The 21,063-nt window shown below is 42.2% G+C and overlaps 1 protein-coding gene across 14 annotated transcripts in view; it reads right to left on the reverse strand.

The window, feature by feature from the left end:
- Nucleotides 1-21,063, reverse strand: part of PTPRT (protein tyrosine phosphatase receptor type T) — a 1,118,479-nt gene that overhangs the window by 149,701 nt on the left and 947,715 nt on the right. For 9 of the 14 annotated variants that reach the window (XM_017944805.3, XM_021921811.2, XM_021921808.2 and 6 more), the window contains one exon: nt 9,978-10,007. The exons of the other annotated variants lie outside the window; for them this stretch is intronic. In XM_017944805.3, the coding sequence (XP_017800294.2) occupies nt 9,978-10,007 (30 nt within the window). The remainder of the gene's footprint in view (nt 1-9,977; nt 10,008-21,063) is intronic. 14 annotated transcript variants of the gene reach the window in all.

The following is a 21,063-nucleotide window of genomic DNA, read 5'->3' on the forward strand; positions in this document are numbered from 1 at the left end:
CAACAATTTTCTCTCCTTAGCACAATGGAATTGCTCAGCAAATGCTTATGAATGAAATAATATGACACTTAAACATCAGAGATATTCTAAAATGTAGGTGTTATGACTCCCATTTTACAGATGAGAAACTGAAGTTGAGATGGAATTAAGTGAATTACCTAAAACTGTGGAACCAGGAAACTCGGGGCTTTTTCCTGCTTGGCACAGTCATCTATCTAACAATGACTTCCGAAATACCTCCAAGCTTAACTAGACAACTAGCTAATAAGTGGGAAAGCACTTTGGAAGAGATAAAGCCCTAAAAACAAACAAAATGCAATCATTATCATCATCATCAACATTGTGGGGCTTAACTAAAGCATTTCCTTCCATTAAGAGCACTATTTTGAAACACTTAGCAAGACATTTTCCAGTTTGTGCATCGCAGGATCCCATCTTTGCTACAGCGCTAGCTGTAAGAGTCATTCCCATTTTGGGGATGCTTGCTGAAGGTAGTGCTTTCAGAAGTAAACCCAATACTGCCTTGGAGTCATATTGCTAAGGGGGCACTGTGGCTGGGCACTTCTGACCCTGGTTCTCTCTGTGGCTGGATCAGCAAAAGGGTATTGCTACAGTCTTCTCTGTGATACATCTTCAGCTCCCCCAAGCAAGAGCTATGTATGAAGATCTCCGTGGCTCTCAGGTCCAGCACAAGCACAGGTAAATAGAAAATGCCTATGAATGAATGACTGCCCAAGGAAAAACATTTTAGAGTTTATGTATTATCAGCAGGCAACAAAGTAATAACCACAATCAGTTGGTATGCAAAGTGTTCACAAGCTATGAAGAGTGCATTTCAGGGGCGGGAAACCCACTTGTCTCCAGAAAAGCCAATAGGAGAGTCCTAAGCTGGGTTCTCTGAAAATCAATCAGACTGAGAGAGAGATTGACGAGCAGGAGATGTATTGGGGAAGCTTGACCTGTAGATAAAAAGGGAAGCGGAGGGAAGGGGAAGGAAGAAGGGAAGGGAAAAAGAAAGGGAAAGAGTGGGCAGAGGAAAGGTTGAACGGTGATGCAGTTGCAGCAGTGTCTAAAGCCAACCCCATGGGAAGCCCTGAAGCTGGGGTGGCTTTTACACCCTGTGTCAACCAGTGAGTAGATGACTTTGGGTGAGGCAGCTCCAAAGGGCAAGTTCTGAAGGAGGCTGTTAGTGTCACAAACAAGTGGATTTCCCTCCCGTGAAATGCACTCTTCATTGCCTATGAACGCTTTGCATACCAACTGATTGCGGTCATTACTTTGTTGCTCGCTGATAATACAAAAACTCTAAAAAGCTTTTCCTTGGGTGATCATTCTTTCATAGGCATCTGCCAGCATCAGTTGTAGTGAATGTGAAGTCCCTCATTCTTTTTTTTTTTTTTTTTGGGGGGGGACGGAGTTTCGCTCTTGTTGCCCAAGCTGGAGTGCGATGGCATGACCTCAGCTCACTGCAATCTCCACCTCCCGGGTTCAAGCGATTCTCCTGCCTCAGCCTCCCAAGTAGCTGGGATTACAGGCATGCACCACCATGCCAGGCTAATTTTTTGTATTTTTAGTAGAAATGGGGTTTCACCATGTTAACCAGGCTGGTCTCAAACTCCTGACCTCAGGTAATCCACCCACCTGGGCCTCCCAAAGTGCTGGGATTACAGGCATGAGCCACCATGCCTGGCCCCCTCATTCTTGAAGGGGGATCTGAAGAGCACATCACAGTGTCCTCCACAGGAATTTTCTAACCACATTTCAGTAGGGTACTCCTTTCTGTTAGCAGGGAATCTCCATACTCTCATTAACCTTCTTTATAAAGTTCAAGTATGTTTATGAGGTAGAAGCATTAAGAGTCACAGACAGTCTTTTCTAAGCCTCAAGACATCACTAACACCTGGTTGGTATTATTAGGTTGGTACAAAAGTAATTGCGGTTTTTGCCGTTCAAGGTACATTTTACCTTTTTAAAATAGTAACTACCACAATTACTTTTGCACCAACATAATAAAATTTAAACTTAGGTATAAACTTATAACTGAAGTATAAACATCTTTTGCCACCTTTGGAGGGAAAATTTGTATTTTTCCTGATTAAAGTGACAGAGCCTCTGACTTACAGATTTGCTCTACTTGGTATGCATGATTGATGCATTTAGACTCCAATTCAATAGAGTAAACAATAAAGCATCCGTTCGGTTGTAATCCCTATCCAAATCTATCCATACACATGGTCTAGCCCAGTGCATTTATATCTATTAATATCTCATTGTAATAGCGGCCATTAATTTTACACATTTATAATTGTGTCATGCAAGTACCAATGAAACATTTCTAAACCTAAAATCCATAAACCCATATAAGACTACAAAATAGATGATCTGAAAGCTCTATCATCACCATCGGCCAAAATAAGTGAACATGGATATTAACAAACTTCTAGAGAATGGAATACTGTAACTCAATGAAAGACAAAACAAGATTGGAAGGGTATCAACTCCACACATATAACCACTCACGTATGTTCGTTCATTCATCTAATCAACACAATGTTATGATGCCTGATTTGTCCTGGGCACTGATCTAGTCATTGGGAAATGAACGATGAGTAGTACATAGTTCTCTCTACATGGAGACCGACATACAAAGATGCCAAGGGCAGGATAACCTGGGAAGGGATCATGAATTAGTCAGTCAATGGGTGAAGGAACAAAAGATAAATGCAACGACAAAGATATGAGCCCAGCACTATGGACATGCTCTGTGGAAATTGGAGGGGGCCTTCAAAGTACAGAACAATGATACTCCCTTTATAAAGATACTGGAATTTTCTGGGCACACAAGGGGGATAGGAAGAATTCCAGGAAGAAAGCACTGCAGGGATAAACATTATTAAAGGGACAGTTAAATCAGAGTGGTGTGAAGATGTCATGAGAGTTGTTCTCAAAGTCAGCAGGAAAAATAAGAATCTGAGATACTTGTTAAAATGCAGATCCCCAGACCGTGCTTTTAAAGAGACTGAGCAGAACTGGGGGTGACACTCAGGAATCAGAATTCCCACCAAGGATCTCCTCTTGGCTGAACAGCAACACTGCTAGTAACCACTTTAGTCTTGACTGAAAATGTCTTAGATTTTCACCTATCAACATGTTTGCTGTAGATTATTTGATATTTGCTGGTAATTGATATTTAGCATCTTTAAATGGTTTTCTTCTATTCCTATTTTTTCTTCATTTTTATTCAAAGTGGCTGATAAATTACATTAAATAACTTTTGAGTATTTCTTGATGGAATCATTTTAAAATGCCTGTTTAAATATATTGAAGCAATGATATCTGCTTCACAGCAGCTGATGATGTGAAAAGCATATGCCTTTGAAGAAAGGAGCAGTCTCTTATTTTGATGAGGCCCTACTATGTGCTAGGCATTTTACATTACGTCCATTGAATCTTTGTGAGACTTCTTCTGTACAGTTTGCATTTTTTAATCTCTGTTTTACATACCAGGCAACTGAGATTCAGAAAAAGTTGAGTGACTTGTCCAGGTCACACAGATGCAAAAATAGAAGTAAAAATGGCCTTAAAGTCACAGAAGCAAGGAAGGTACAAGGTCTAGAGTTATCTAAAAATTGATGTCATTTTTTTTCTTTTCAAGAACAGAGTACCACCCTGTTGACTTCAGCTGTATGTCTTTTAAATTCATCTTGTTCCTTCACTCATTACACAGGCACTTACTGGGGTTCACTGTATGTGTTAGGAGTTCCATGGAGAACACTCTAATGAGCAAGCAACATCCTTAACACACATTTGCTCCTGCCCATAATATAAAGCAACTGCAGTTCAGAGAAAGGTGCCATTCTCACAGGTGGAGAGAATCATGGGAGACTTCTTGTAGAAGGCAGTGTTTGATCTGGACTTTGAAGAATGACGTAGGATTTGAATATATTGAGATGGAGGAAATTGGAAGGCTATAGAAAAGCCCAGGAGTCCCATGGAGTATCTGCAGACAGAAACCAGCCCAGGTCACGGTTTTCCGCCTTGGAGACACCTGCACAAGGCATTTGTCCAAGGCTAAGTGAAGTAGTTACGTGCTCTCTCTCAGCCAGAACAATTGGTAAACATCTTCGCGCTTTCTCAAGAACTACTACACTAAAATACCTCTGTTCAAAACAATTACTGTGCCCATCACACACCTTGAGGTAAATTAACCTGTGGACACATGCCAACTCTTAATATCCTTTAAAAAGGCAAACACTGAACAATTGAAGTTGTTGGGGTCTGCTTTACTACAGAAAGGCAAAAAGGGATCCCAGAGAAGCATTTTTGTCAGCTCAGAATGTGAGGAATAGTAGCTGCTATTTATAAAATACCTACTGTGTGCCAGCCACTCTACATGTACACTCTCTCACTGCCCTTCACTAAAACACTGGGAAGTCACCGCTGTTATCACGATTTTCCAGATGAAGAAACTGAGGCTCAGAGTGGTTCTATGAGTGTTCCAGGTGGAAACAATCTCACAGGAGAGGCAAACCTAGAATTGTAAAATAGGCCTGACACCAAAACCCACATTATTCACATTTGTGTGTGTGTGCACTGGACAGAAAATAATGGGCCTTATCTTTAACTATCCTGTGTCCCTGGGTTCCCAAGTCCCTCTGTTCCATAGCTCAATTTTTATTGGGCTATTACTTATCCTGGTCATTAACACCCCTTTTGCAACCTCTTGCTCTAACCCCTTGGCTACCTCTGATGCAGCAGCTCAGTGCCCTCAGTTCTGACTCATCTCAGCATGTTGCCTGTGCACAGCACTGCTTGGAAGACCAGCCACATCACGTGGCCAATCCCCAGGACAGCAGAGACAGGACTGCCCCAACAGCCTCCTTGCCAGCCCGGAATAGCTACCACTTCTTATCCCTAGCAGGGCACTGATGGCCATGCACAGAAACGAGGCCCTACAGGCAGACAGGTACATTTGGTACCCGGCTCTTCTGCAACCTGGCTGATGTGCTCCAAGCACATGGTCCAGGCAGAAGTGCCCCCATCTCCCAAAGAACAGGGCTTAGTAAGAAGAATGGGTAGAGCTTGTGGGCCATGTGGTCCTGAGCTCAAACTTAACCCTGCTGCATTCTGGCTGTGAGCAATAGACAAGTCTTCAAACTTCAGTCTTAACATCTAAATAAAATCAACAAAATAACATATACTTTGCAGGGCTTGTTATAAGCATTGGGTGAGTATATATAGTAGGGACCAACTGGTAATGCCTTTCAACTTCTGCCCTTTTGTAGTCTGGTATAGGGTGTGCCTTATTCACTTTTGTGCCTGCAGTATCAGGCACAGGGTAAAGTACATAGCAGGAGTTCAATAAAACAGGATGAATCTTGAACCTCACCCTCTCCCTACTCTCAAAACTCTAGGGCAATAATTGGCAAACTGTGACCTGTGGGCCAAATCTGGGCCACTGCTTGGTTTTTTAAAATTAAGTTTTACTGAAACACAGCCACACTGATTCAAACACATCGCTATGACTTCATGCTACAACATCAGAGGTGCATAGATGCGACACAGAACACATTGGCTTGTAAAGCCGAAATGATTTACTGTCTGGCTCCTTATGGAAAATATTTATGGACCACTGTTCTTGTGTAGGGATGCTTTCAGTGATGGAGAGCACTTGACGGCCTCTTTATTTTGGGGGAAAAATAGAATTCCTCTGCTCCTCCCCCACCATACTTTATCTCCTCTTTCCCTAGTTTATTTTTTCTTCTTAGCTCTTACCACTACATACTATTTATTTTTGTTATATATGTTGTTTATTTTCTACCTCTTCTACTGAAAAAGCTCCACGTGTGTAGGGATTTTTACTTGTGCTAACTCCTATATACCCAGAACCTTGTCCAATGCCTAGCATATAGAGGGCATTCCACAAGTATTTGTGGAATGAATAAACACTGATTTCATTGAAGAGATTGGTTAGTCAAAGTGTGTTGAAGAGAGGACACCCTTTGGCTAACCAATCTCTTCAATGAAATCAGTGTTTATTCATTAAAAGGACCAGGGGCCCCTAATACCTATGAGGAGGGTATTACTTTTCCTATTTTATAGATAAGACGAGTGAGACTCCAGTTAAGTCAGTGATTCTCTAACATGTATATGAATCACCTGGGACCTTGTTATGATGCAGATTCTGATTCAGGGGTCTGGGCTGGGGCCCTTGATGCTAGATCTCTGACAAGCTCCCAGGTGATGCTGATGCTGCTGGTCCATGGTCCACACACTGAGGAGTGAGGCTCCAAGGCTCCCCCTCGGGGTATATACTAGCACATAGGGGGACATCCTTTCCTTTCTGTTTCCTCTTCCTTATCTCCATGCCTCTCTCAATCCTATGGTCTCCGAGGCCTGTCCCTCCTCCTCTCCTACACTGTTGCCTGTCACCAAACACCTAGCCTCCAGACCTTCCCGTCCATAGCCTCCGCCTCCAGCATCTTCAGCCCCTTCCTTCTGCCCAGGCTCCTCCACTATAACTAAATCTCTGCCCAGGACTTTCTGATCCTTCCGGAGGCCAGTATCATGTTTCTCCTCCATTTTACAAAAAAAGGTGATCCTACTCATGGTCCCTAAGCAGGATGGCTTCCTCCTAAATCTTCATCCCTAAAACCTGTGCAAGTGATTTCTGATGGCCAAATGTCAAGGCCATGCCCAAGCCCACCCCATCCATCATCTGCTATGGCCAACTAACTCCCCCTGCTGCAAAAACCTTCTCCTCTTGGGCCTTATGTTTTACTCCTATCTGTCTGTCTGCTTTGCCAGTTCCTCTCCTCTTCTATTTCTATAATCCTGGTCAGTTCCTGGCCCTTAGCCCTCTGTTCTTGTCCTCTTTCTTCAGGCCTGCTTTCATTCACCTGGCACTCTCATCTGCCACCTCTCAGGGGAAGGTTCCAAACATCCACGTCCCATCTAGACTTCACTTCTGCATTTCCAAGTTCCCAAGGGATGTTTTTGCTTGGGAGCTCCACCAGCATTCTCATTGCAATATATCTAGAGTTATACGCATATGACTCATGACCATTTCTCACCCCAAGAGGTCTCTATTTCCAGGATAATCTGTTCTCCCTCCCATCTACTTCTGGGTAGCTTTGGGGGAATGACTTAGCTTCTCAGAGCAATTTCTCTCCCATTAAATAGGGATAATGGTACCTACTGAACTAGGCTATTCAAAGGACTCAGTGAGCAAATGTGTGTACAAAATACTTGGCATGTGGTGGTGGTTTCCTATTTTCCTCTCCTGTATAAATGATTAAACATATATTACCTGTTCAATCCCTTTAAGTCTAGGAACTGGTTCATCTCTCACAAGTGCTTGGTGGTAGTTGGGAAGGGAAGACGGTGCTTAAGAGAAAATCTAACCACCTAAGGTTTCTCTATAGAAGGCAGGCTATTTGCAGTGGCATACAATACATGACCCTCATGGGGGCCCTGAGGTTGGTGAATATAAAATGAAGATAATTATGGAAACCCTGTGTCCTATCCAGATGCTTCTGCATCCTGCTACTGGTATGAGCTTCCTGCTCTGGGACCTGTGGCACAGAACTTCATGTCTGCACCAACTGAAAGGCCTGTAAATCATTGGACCTTCAACTGCAAGTATGTGCAGATCCATCCTCTGTCCTCTCATACTGCTCATCTTGGATTCCACCCCAGCACCCAGCACACAACACTATATAAAGTAGGCATTCAAAGACCCTGATAGGCAAACTGGCTGATAGAAGGATGGGGGTGAGATGCCAGAGGTGGTGATGGGTCCCTATATGCCCACATCTGCTGTGAAACATGCATAAGCTAAGAGGCCCTGGAAGAACAGAGGGGCTCTCAGGGACTACCATTTGTGCCATGAACTCTGTGGTTTCTGAAAGGGGAAATAAACAAAACTAATATTTCACGAGTGTCAACTTTGTGCCAGGCACTTTACAAAATCATCTCATCTCCTCTTCACAACGACTCTGTGAGTCAGGCACTATTATCCTCATTTTATAATTAAGAGAAAAGAGAATCAAAAGGTTTAGAAAATTTGCTCACGGCTCTATAACCAGCGCATGATAGAGGCAGGACATGAGCCCAGAGCTGCATCACTCCTAAAGCTCATTCTCCTTCCACCATAGCAATGACACACCATATTGTTTTGTACCTCCGTTCCTTTGCAGATGCAGTTTCCTCTATTCAGAACTTTAATTTTTTCAGTAATGTGTAAAGCCATCTCTGAATACACTGATAACTATCCCCTGCAATATAAAAAATTTGTCACTCAGCTAAGTGCTCCTGTACCACAGTATGTAGAGGCGTCTCTCAGCTGACGTTTCTAATAGGTGATGTTATGCTAGTCTCTTAGATAGGTTTTCATACTGTGAGACTGAACCTCTGGGTTCTAGTCATTTCTTCATCCAGACCATCTGAAACATAATGTGCATGTTCAAAGCATGTTTGTGGGATGAATTAATAAACACATGGCATAAGTGATCTGGTACTTCCAGTGAAGTACCAGAAGTACTTGGTGATGGGGGTCCATTTGTTCCCATATAACATGAGGATGGTAGTACCCGTCCTAAAGACCTGTGAACCCAACACTGAGCAGAGGGGATGGGGCAGCCTTTTGCTGGCTCCATCTTTATCTGTGAAGTCTTCAGCAGGTAATGCTGTTAGGCACAGCCTCTCTCATAAAGCTGAGTTTGCCAGAGGTGAGGGAAGACACGGAGTGATAAGTAATACACTTTACTGGAAGCCAGGCATTACCTGTTTTAATCCCACTCTTGCTAGCTGGATGTGCCATGAATTCACATCCTTCAGTCTCTTTCTAAAGTCCCTACAACCTCTCAATTTCCAAAAATAGAAAGTGCATATTAGGAATGTGGGACTAGTTCAGGGGCCTTCTAACTTTTTATCACCAAGGATCTATTGTACAGAGTTGTTCTCCTTTGCTCTTATGTTTTGAGAATCTCTGTTGTTGTTATTTATTATTATTGTTATTATTATTTTGAGACAGAGTTTTGCTCTTGTTGCCTAGGCTGGAGGGCAATGGTACGATTTTGGCTTACTGTAACCTCCACCCCTGGGTTCAAGCAATTCTCCTGCCTTAGCCTCCTGAGTAGCTGGGACTACAGGCACCTGCCATCACACCCAGCTCATTTTTGTATTTTTAGTAGAGACGGGGTTTCACCATGTTGACCAGGCTGGTCTTGAATTCCTGACCTCAGGTGATCCACCCTCTTGGCCTCCAAAGTGCTGGGATTATAGGCGTGAGCCACCACACCTGGCCCTCTGTTTTATTAATAAGGAAAATAATCACTATTTTTTAGCAAGTGCAAAAAAATGGATAAGCAAGCACCCATCTATAACTTCCAACAAAATGCATTGATAACATAAGATAAATAATGCTAAACACCAAACACATAATCCCAGCCCAAAGCAAAGACACTGGATGTTTCTTTCACCTGTGAGGCTGGTTCTAGATAAAGTAATGAATCCCTGCAGATTTTCTGAAATAGCAGAAACAGCCAATGAATTCCTTTCTAAACTTTGAGCCCCCAGGGCTACCCATTCTCCAGGTAAAAACAAATGGATTCAGAAGTTGCTAAGACTGTGATTCTGTCTTATGTGTGCAAGTCCTACAGCAGGATTTGGTCCCCTGCTTGATGGAATTCAGGGATTCCTAACTAGAAAATTGCACTCACAAAGGAGAAACAGCCCTTCACATCTCTAAAAATAAGAGGAAAAAAATCCAAGATGGCAGAAACATAACGAACTTGAACAATGACAGTACACTTTCAAATGGAACATATTTATGCAAAATAAAAACTTTAAGGCTACAGACAGCTTAGACAGAAGTGAAAATGAGAAACTAACAGACACTTGGTTGGTGCAGGAAATGCATGCTACAGGTTCCCTTACAGGGCACGAAGCAAAGTTAACACCAGCTCGATACTTACAAGTAATAGGAGTAGGAATAAGCATTTCTTCTATATATTGATGGGCAGTCAGATGAAGGAAATGTCCAAAATGGGGGAAAAAGAAAAGACAAACAAACAAGAATTAGATTTTTAATGAAATCTTGATTCTTAGAAATGCACATATTATTTCAGCATCCCTAAGCTCAAGGAGATGCAAGTTCCTCTACTAATCATCTTCGCTGAGAATCAGATATTTCCAGTATAGAAGAAACAAGAGAGACCTCTTCTGTAATAGGGGAGCTCATGGCCTCACACAGAGGAAGCCAAGTTTCATGTTGGCTGTTGTAGTTGTTTCAAAGTTCTTCCTTATGGTCAGCCAAAACTAGCTTCCTTATAATTATGATTTTTTTTTTTTTGGTCGGCGGGGGGTGGGTGGGGGTATTGGATCAGCTCTCTGTGGCTTCCTAGGACTAGTCTACCACTCTTCCCTATGGTAATGTCCTGTAATCTAAGCAACACCAAACTTCTGTCTCCTCTATTTCAGAAGAGACAGAATCACATCAGAGTCTATTTAGTAAGGTCATACCCAAAGCAAGGAAATCATATAGCCAGTACCCAAGATGGCTGCCCAGTGATCTGCACTTCCTAGTATTCAGGCCCTTGTGGAGTGCCCTTCCACACTGAGTCAGGGCTGGCCCTGTGTGAACAGAATGTGGTAGGAATTATGTTCTGGGACTTTCCAAGCTGGGGAAAAACCTAAGAAGCCTCTCAGCTCTGTCCATAACTCTCTTAGAACCCTCAGTCTCCATAGAGGAAGCCCAATTTCCCTGAGGCTACCATGCTGGAGAGATCACAGGAGAGCCTCTGAGACTACATAAAGAGAAAGAAATGTCCCACCAGCCCCCAGCCATTCTACTTTCAGCCAATCAAGATACTTCAGCTGAGACCACTGACATCGCAGAATAGAAATAAGTCATTCCCTTTAAGCTCTGCCCAAAGTGAAGACACATGAGAAAAATAAATAACTGTTGCTCTTTAAGTCATTAGATTTTGGGGGTAGTTTGTTACATGGCAGTAGATGACCAGCACAAAGTCCAACCTTATCTTGGAAGAGCACTGTACTGAGAGGGAGGAGTTCCAACCTTCAGTCTGAACGGACTCTATCTTGAATAAACTCTCCGTGCCTTCATTTCTGCATCTGTCTCTTAGGTGCATTAAACTAGATCAGTAATTTTCAAACTGTGTTCACAGAAGTCTGGGGGTTCTATAGCAGGCACTGTGTAATGAAGAAGGAGGGTACTGAGCAAGTGAGGCTGCTGGCCCCCACCATTCACCAAAGCACCTGCACTTTAATCTATTTTATACATTGAAGTTTCATTTAAGATATTATATGGCTGAGAATTCCATTCTCTAAAAGAAAGCTTGCCAAATCACTGGCTTCAATCTCTCTCCAATGTCCCTACTGGCTCCTGGCTTCTAAGCAATCACAAAACTCAGATAAAAGCATGATATTCCCTTTGTTATGACTTTTCTTATGTTGTAAGAAAATAAATAGGCATGTTCTTATTTCACATCAGATTTAGCTATCGTGACAATAAGTGATACATTTGCAGATTGAGAAAAATGGCTAGATAATTCAGGTCTCCAAATATCCATCTGAGTAGACAAGAATGGTTTCCTTCTTTCTTGAATTATTTGATTACTTGCAACCATTATCCCATTTGCTTGGTACAGGAAAATACAGCCTTTATAACTGCGGAGTGGGGGGACATGTCTTCATAGCCCTAAATTTTCCCATCTCAAGTAGGAAATACCCAAAGCTCCCAAGATGGGGCTATCTCTAGTCTTTCTTTCATCAATTGGCAAAGCCCAACCCTACATACCAGAAGGAAAGTGAGTCTAAAAGATAGGAAGCCACAGAAGAAGGGAAGCCACAGAAGAAGGAAAGCCCCACACCTCCTTAAGGGGCTGAGCTGGGGAAAATGAGCCACAGTGCAGCAAGATCTGGTCACAGAGAAAACTGTTCAATATCCTAGACTGAAAGAACGGTGACCCTAGATGATGAGAAGGTGAAGAACTGGGGACTGCGATGAGTGGGAATTGGAAGCTCCTACAGAAAGTCATCAAATCCCCCTCACCAGCCATACAGGTTGGCACTGTAAGGAGATCATTTCTCCACCTCACTGCTGGCAGGTTCAGTGTCTGGAAAGTGATTCCCCTGGGACGTAAAACTCAGGATCCATTTGATGAAGACTTATAGGACACCTGTGTTTTCTGTATTGTCAAGAACACTGAGCTGAGAATCAAGAGGCCAGCATTATAATCTCAGATCTTTCAATTGCTCATTGTGACATCTTGGGCAAGTAAGTTCTTCTTTTTTTTTTTTTTCTTTTTTTAAAAAATTTATTTATTATTATTATACTTTAAGTTGTAGGGTACATGTGCATAACGTGCAGGTTTGTTACATATGTATACTTGTGCCATGTTGGTCTGCTGCACCCATCAACTCGTCATTTACATCAGGTATAACTCCCAGTGCAATCCCTCCCCCCTCCCCCCTCCCCATGATAGGCCCCGGTGTGTGATGTTCCCCTTCCTGAGTCCAAGTGATCTCATTGTTCAGTTCCCACCTATGAGTGAGAACATGCGGTGTTTGGTTTTCTGTTCTTGTGATAGTTTGCTAAGAATGATGGTTTCCAGCTGCATCCATGTCCCTACAAAGGACGCAAACTCATCCTTTTTTATGGCTGCATAGTATTCCATGGTGTATATGTGCCACATTTTCTTAATCCAATCTGTCACTGATGGACATTTGGGTTGATTCCAAGTCTTTGCTATTGTGAATAGTGCTGCAATAAACATACGTGTGCATGTGTCTTTATAGCAGCATAATTTATAATCCTTTGGGTATATCCCCAGTAATGGGATGGCTGGGTCATATGGTACATCTAGTTCTAGATCCTTGAGGAATCGCCATACTGTTTTCCATAATGGTTGAACTAGTTTACAATCCCACCAACAGTGTAAAAGTGTTCCTATTTCTCCACATCCTCTCCAGCACCTGTTGTTTCCTGACTTTTTAATGATCGCCATTCTAACTGGTGTGAGATGGTATCTCATTGTGGTTTTGATTTGCATTTCTCTGATGGCCAGTGATGATGAGCATTTTTTCATATGTCTGTTGGCTGTATGAATGTCTTCTTTTGAGAAATGTCTGTTCATATCCTTTGCCCACTTTTTGATGGGGTTGTTTGTTTTTTTCTTGTAAATTTGTTTGAGTTCTTTGTAGGTTCTGGATATTAGCCCTTTGTCAGATGAGTAGATTGCAAAAATTTTCTCCCATTCTGTAGGTTGCCTGTTCACTCTGATGGTAGTTTCTTTTGCTGTGCAGAAGCTCTTTAGTTTAATGAGATCCCATTTGTCAATTTTAGCTTTTGCTGCCGTTGCTTTTGGTGTTTTAGACATGAAGTCTTTGCCCATGCCTATGTCCTGAATGGTACTACCTAGGTTTTCCTCTAGGATTTTTATGGTATTAGGTCTAACATTTAAGTCTCTAATCCATCTTGAATTAATTTTCGTATAAGGAGTAAGGAAAGGATCCAGTTTCAGCTTTCTACTTATGGTTAGCCAATTTTCCCAGCACCATTTATTAAATAGGGAATCCTTTCCCCATTTCTTGTTTTTCTCAGGTTTGTCAAAGATCAGATGGCTGTAGATGTGTGGTATTATTTCTGAGGACTCTGTTCTGTTCCATTGGTCTATATCTCTGTTAATTGCTCATTGTGACATCTTGGGCAAGTAAGTTCTTCTTCTTCCCTTTGGACCTCTATTTCCTGATCCATGCACTAAGGTGGACAGCATAGATGATTGACAGCTCAAACAGCTTTGAGGAGTGGAAATACAATAAGCCTTAGCATCTCAGCACCATCACTTGACTAACTGCATGACCTCGAACAAGTCACTAAACAGCCCTGAGTCCCAGTTTCTCTCTCTCAAGCTTGGGGGCAATAATTATGTATTCCCAAGAATCACCATAGGCACTAGCATTGTATTAATCTAAATTATACTCACATTAGATATGATATGTAATATATAAAGTATTTTATGTAAATTACATTAATCTAAATTGATATTAATCTAAACATCTGGAATGTATTAGGGCTCAATAAAGGGTGGTTTATGTCTGCACCTCATCCACAGACATAAGGTTTACTGCTTTTTATTCTGGTCACCAGGAACAAAGTGTTCCCCTCTTTAGGAATAATAAAATAAGAACGAATACTTATACAGCACTTTCTATGTGCCAGGTATTGTTCTCAGCTTTAGCACACATTATTAACTCATGTATTCCTCACAGCTGCCCTAAAAGATAGGTATTATTGCCATTCCCACTATTCTGATGGAGAAACTGAGGCAAACAAGAAGTAACTTCATATCACACAGCTAGTAACTGGATTTGATAGCAACATGGCTCTAAGGCTTATAGCTCATGTTCTTGACCTCAAGCCTGTGCTGCTTTCAAGGAAGGAAGAAAACGGATATATCTTGAGAAATTTGGGGAGTCAGGCATTGGGATGTCACAACTTACCCTTTTCAATCCTCCCCACAACCCTGAGGATCAGATAAAATTACTCTCACTGTCCATATCTCACTAGGTCAAAGGCTCTGTGTATCTTTGGACCAGTTGCAAGGCTTCCATTCCGAGCTGGATGCCCTTACTGTCAGCGGCCACCTCCTCCTCAGCTACATTGAGCATTTTGACCTAGTTTTTCTGCTGTCAACCTTCAGGATTCACCTTGGCCTGAGCTGAGAAAACATCCTTCCTTCTTCACCTTCAAACCACAGACCACCTTTTCCAAGCTGCTTTTCTGAGTTATCCTGGGTGTCACCAAAAGCCTTCTGGTGCTGTCTCTGACCCAGCAGGAAGGCAACTCCAGGATAATGGTAACTGACAAACTTCTATTCATTGAATCTTTTTTCTAGGAAATCTTTTTCTAGAATCTTTTTTCTAGTCTTCTAGGTCAAGTATCACAGGTCTTTACTCTGTGACCAAAACAGTTTACATGTGTGTTTTTTTCTAAACCTTGAAGAAGATTTACTGAAGGTCTAAATTTACAAGAATACAGTGATATTGCAAGTAACAGATTGCCTGAAACCAAAAATCCTAAGCAGGAAGACAGCTGTGCTTAGAAAACAAAACAAAACAAAACAAAACAATAACCCCAAACTTAATAAATCACATACAGCAGAACCTTATTTCAGCCAGCTGACAGGATTGACTTCAGGCACAGTTTTCTTTTGTTCCATATAATTTAAACAGGACAAAGTTGTCTATCTAACCACCCATTTGACTTTCTACCCATCCATCTAGATCATAAGCCCACCCGTTCAGCCATCTATCCATCCATCCATCCATCCATGAGCCTATCCATGCATGCATGTATGCCATGTATGCCATGCATCCATCCATCCATCCATCCATCCATCCATCCATCCATCCATCTGTCCATCCACCCACCCACCCATCCATCCAATAATCCATCCATCGTCCATTTATCCATCTTTCCATCATTAATCCAGTGGAAACTTCTCAAGGGTCTATTATATCCTTATCTCTGTCAAGTACAGACAGAAAGACAAATGAGATCCTAATCTAGTCCATATGTCTTATGAGAGAGTCAGACAAGCAAATTATAAAGCAGATGATAATAGCTATCACTTAAATAGTGGGAGAACAATTCTGTGTCAGGTACTGTTTTAAGTATATTGCATGAACTATTTTATTTAATCTTCACAGTAACCTTATGAGGCATTATTATCCTATTTACAGATGAGAAAAGTGAGGCTCAGAGAGGTTAAGCAACTTTCTCATGTTTACACAGTTGTTAAGTGGCATGGCAGGGATTTGAATCCAGGGAGTCTGATTTAAAGAGCCTGTATTAATAGCTATTATGTTGTATTATCTTCTGTCATGATCAATTCTATGATAAGGGAACGCAGGGAGCTGTGAGTCTATACCTGGGGATAGGGGTGAGGAGGGAAAACAGACAAGATAGCCCAGAATCTGGGATGCCTGAGTGGTAAAGTAAAAGAGAAGTCAGATGGAGGAGAGGAGAAGGGAATGTTTAGGCAGATGGAACTGTGTTTGTGGTTTGGGCAGATGGGTTAACAAAGTGGGAACAGAAAGATGTTGGAAGGGCTAGTTCCCAAAGAGTTTATGGAGCTTGGTCTCAGTCCCATAGGTCACAGGGAAAACCCAAGAAGTCACATGGCCAAATATTTGTTGTAGGTGAATAATTTTTAGCAGGAGGGTGAGGAGAAAGTCAAAGGCAGAGTGATCGTGGTTACACAATCACTGACTGGCCAACACAAGAAATATTTGTTGGGGGCTTCCTTTGCAGGGGCCATGGGGATGGAGAAGGTCAGCAGTGTGCAAGGCGGTTAAGACACAAAATCAAAAGGTGATTAAAAGTGAACACATTGAAGAGGACTTCCAAGTTCCCAGCTTAAGTGGCTGCCCACGTGAGTGCAAGCAGAAGGAGCAGGATTTAATTTTCAGGTGTAGAGGAAGGAGCAGTTTAGAACAGGATGAACAGAAGATGACATATTTTGTTTGGGCGTTTGGGCTTTTTTCCCACCTCAACAAATCACTCAAAATTATGCCACACAATTTGGCATCTCAGCAGGTCCTGTTTTATATTTAATCCAGATTAGATGATGTTTCAGAGTATGGACTCCATTATCAGATTGTCCAAGTTTGAGACCCAACTCTGCCATTTATTAGCTATGTGATTGCAGGCAATTTCCTTAAACTCTATTTCCATTTCAGTTTTCTGATCTGTAGTACCCTTAATAACGTGCACTGCCTCTTTTAGCTTGGCCTGAGTTAGCTTTTCTGATTGCCTCATTATTTTGTTTCGTTTTGTTTCTGGGTAGACAATGTGCTCTCTGAAGGCACAGACCATGGTATGTCTTCCACACACTGCCCTCCAGCCTTGCCTTACCACCCTCCTACCACAGGACTTGGTGCACAAACCATCAATGCTTAATGTTGACATTTAGGTCTGTTCTCCGAGTGAAGCTCTCTTGTACAATGCATAGAGAGTTGATCTGTTCTAATTCCACTGGGTTCTCCCATTCAATATGTTTTTAGGAAATTCTCAGTATTTACAAGGCACACTGGAGACGAGGATGAATCAGAATAGACAGCTGATGGTCTAGTGAGGAAATAGGATGCAAATACAAAGGAAAAGTATAAGGCAGAAAACAACATGAGTCCTCGCAGAGGGGATCCAGATGGTGAAGAGATTCTGTCTAGATCAAAGGTCAGGAAGGGTTTATAGGAGAAAGTGGCTACTGAATTAGTCCTTAAACATGGGTAATAGCTGGTCACATGGAGCTGAGAAACACAGGCTTTGAAGAAGAAAGTTCATAAGCAAAACTTATGGAGCAGAGGTGAGAGACTTTAGGAGACTTGTCAGAAAAACTAAGAAAAAAACCCCAGAAAAACCAAAAAGTTAAGAAGAACTAAGAAACTTGTTTCCGTATGGGCAGGGAGACAGTATCACTTACAAAATTCCCCAGGTGACTTAGACATGTGCTTCTTCCCTCACTCCCACCTCATGAACCATGGCTATGGAGAAGAAGCCATTGAAGGGCTTTAGATGACAGGTTTGGGAGTACGAGCTTTATTTTTTAACATGATGCTGACTACAGTGTGGAGGATAGGTTGGAGGAGTGGGGCACAGTTAGGAAGGTCAGTGAGGAAACTCATGCAATAGGGCTATGGAGGTCTGACCCAGGGAAAAGACAATGGAGGAAGAGGAGGGTGGAGGGGAGGGAAGGTGGAGGGGAGGGAAGGCGGGGAGGGAAGGAGGGAAGCGGGGAGGGAAGGAGGGAAGGGGAGAGAGGGAGGGGGAGAGAGAGAGTGAGAGAAAGAGAGAAAGAGAAGAGAGATAGAGAAAGAGAGAGAATGTGACTAAGAGAATGTAAATCATCCAGGGCGTTGGAATCCCATCTGTTTGATGATGGGATAGGAGGTAGTGCCTTTGAATGAGATGGGAAACAGGTTGGGGAGTAGGTAATGATTTTGGCTTTGACTATGAAATGCCTGAGGGATTTTCAAGGTAGATGTCCAGGGGTAGATGATATGGATAATGGAGCTCTAATAAGAGAGGACTGATCTTCAGGCCAGCAAAACTACAACCACTGGGTAGTGTGATAAATACACAAATGAAGACTGGCATGTATGGCACGGTGGTTGCATGCAGAGGAGCATCATTGGATCTTCCTGGGGTAGGAGGCTGGTGGGAAGGCTTTGCTGAGATGGTAACATTTGGGAGACCTACTAGGAAGAACAAGAGGCTGAGAGTCAGAGTGTGATAGGAACTTTGTAGGTTAAGAGAAATCTCAGGACATTTCACTGAGGGAAACAGCATGCACAAAAGACAAATATAGTGAAATTGGGAAAAACAAGCCCCAGAGAGGAAAGTGGTGCCAGAAGGTGAGTCACATGTTTCTTAGTTCAGGATTTGCTTATTTCCTGTCAGTCTCCATGGACTGACAGAGTAGAAGTTAGCAGCATGAGCTCTAGAGACACAGAGACTGGGTTTCCACATCGACTCTGCCCAAAACCTTCACCAACTCACATGATCTTTTTGAACTTCAGTTTCTTCTTTTCAAACAAACAACAGACCTACCCTACTATGATTATTAGGAAGATTAAAATCAGAATATGGCTGCAGTTTAAATGAAAAATGATGCAAATTATGTCAGTGTGTGAGCATTGATTGCAACCCTGCCATTAGCATATTATTAATGGGTTTGGAGCTGGCTTGGTACAGTTGATGGTCACGTGGAGATGAATGTTTCTATAGATACTGCACATTGCAATTCCTTACGCAGGTTCAGGGAACAAAGCCTACTTCAATAATTAGCTCATTTGATCTTTAGAATAGCCCCATAAAACTGGCTACCTTTCGTAGAAGGGAAAGCAAAGGCTGAGATTTGTTAAGTTGCTTCTCCAAGGTTAACAGCAAAGAAACAGGACTAAAAATTTGGGGCCAGTTTTTCTGATGCTCTGTCCACAGCTACAAGGTGTGCATCCATTAGACTGGGAGCTACTGGAGGGCAGGTACAAGTCACAGAAAATTGATGTATAACCAGAGATGCATATAAAATCTCAGAATAGACATTCATATTTATACTCAAGACACTCCAAACACACTCTTGGAACAAAATTTTCCATTTGGACAGGCAAGGAAAGTTTGGCAGAGTTCAGGCTGGACTAGGAAGAGCTGGGCAGGGGAGCAGGGGAGAAGATAGGGTCTGGCTAGAACCATGCATGGTACCAACTTTGAATACACCTCCCTAAAATTTCCTAGTTCTTATTTGAAAATTAAAATGTGATGGACAGGTTAGTGTAGGATCCAGACAAGTCCAGGGGTGCAGATCTTGTGAAAAGTCCTGCATAACTTGGCTTTGTTGTTTCCCTATGCATAAGCACATGGCCATGCTTTAAGCTTTAAGGGACCATGTTCAGACTCCAGGAAGTGTGTCCCAAGGGATAAAACTGAACTATATGAAACTTGTGTGTGCATACATACTATTTCACGCTCCACAAACAAACATTGAATTGTAGACCTTCTTGTATGTGAGTGGCTAATGAACACCTTCAACTACTGAGACATGCTGGTTAAGGCAATAAGACTTGATCTTTTCACCTTAATTTGCATAAAAGGCACAAAGTGCCCCATGGTATGAAGTTAAGAAAACATAGAGTTGGTCATGCAACCTTTTGACTGCTGATTTTGGAGGAGTGGGGAGCATGTCTAACAGTTCTAAGGGGAGGAGGCAAGGAATGAAGATGATCAGGACCGCAGTGATGAGTTAGTGATGAAGGTCTCTCTCGATGTCAGGACTTAACATGGTGCTCATGAAAAGGAGGTATGTTTTACTACATAATGACATGGGGTACCAATTACAGAACATTCAGATGTGATCTCTAGATGTGATCAACAGATCCAGAAGAAAAAGATGGAGCCACTATCTAGTGACAGCAGAAGGATGGATATTGTGTAGCTGGTGTGGCTAAAACCACACTGGTAGTTAACTCTGTCAGTGAGGGGCTCCAGGATCCCTTCTTATAAAGTTCATATCATCCTGTGTATGTCCATGCAATCCTAATTCCATATGGTTCCACATTCAATATAGCCCAGTTCAAACAGCCAAAGATTATGCAAAAAGAATTCTAAACTTTAACTTCTCTTTCAAACTATAAGAGAATCCCATTTAAATCACCCACCAACATCTCATATCCCTTTCTCCTTTTCATTTCTCAAGATCTCCCTCCCCCCATTACAAAACAAAACCAAGCAACAACAAAACACCTCTCAGGTTTTGTTGATATTCTCTCTTTTCCCTCCTGTATTTTGTTTTCAGTTATCTAAATATACATTAATTAAGCTTTTTTCATCAAACCATTCCCTTCGTCCTTGGATCTCAAGCCCATTCTCTGTCTGTCTTCTAGTTCTGTGTCATAAAAGGAAACCCCTAATAGGAAGAGAAGGACTCTTTGGAGAGTGGCAAGGAAGCTCTAAAGTCAATAATGACAAACCTTCAGGGGGAGAAGCTAGGGACATCTTATGTTTGCTGGAAACATCTGTGGCTATAGCTTTAGGGAGGCTTTGAGTCAGTTGAACATATTAGGAGTAGGAAAAAACCAGAAAGCGACCATGTCCATGCCCAGGGAAGGCAGGGAGAAGACCCAGGCAAACTTAAGCCAGTGGACGGGTTGCAGCAGGTGTTGGCCTCTGTGAACTCCTGAGTCCAAGCACTGTAGGTGATGATAGGACACTGAGGAGATGTTAAGGAGGTATGTTTTACTACATATGTAGTATCCTGAGCTATGGTGATAAGCCTGTTACTTGGAAGTTTCTTTGACTTGAATACATCTTCCTTTGAGGTAGATGTAGATAGTATTCTGGCCAACAGTAAGTTGGTAGCAGACTCAATTAATCAGTGATATATATATATATATATGCAGCTGAGGGTAGCTGGAAAAGAAGAGGTGCACAGAATTTTGCTTTCCTTTGGGGCATCTCTAGACACAGGAAGGGATTGTAGG

This window comes from Papio anubis, chromosome 16, assembly GCF_008728515.1.
Source record: "Papio anubis isolate 15944 chromosome 16, Panubis1.0, whole genome shotgun sequence".
NCBI lineage: Eukaryota > Metazoa > Chordata > Mammalia > Primates > Cercopithecidae > Papio > Papio anubis.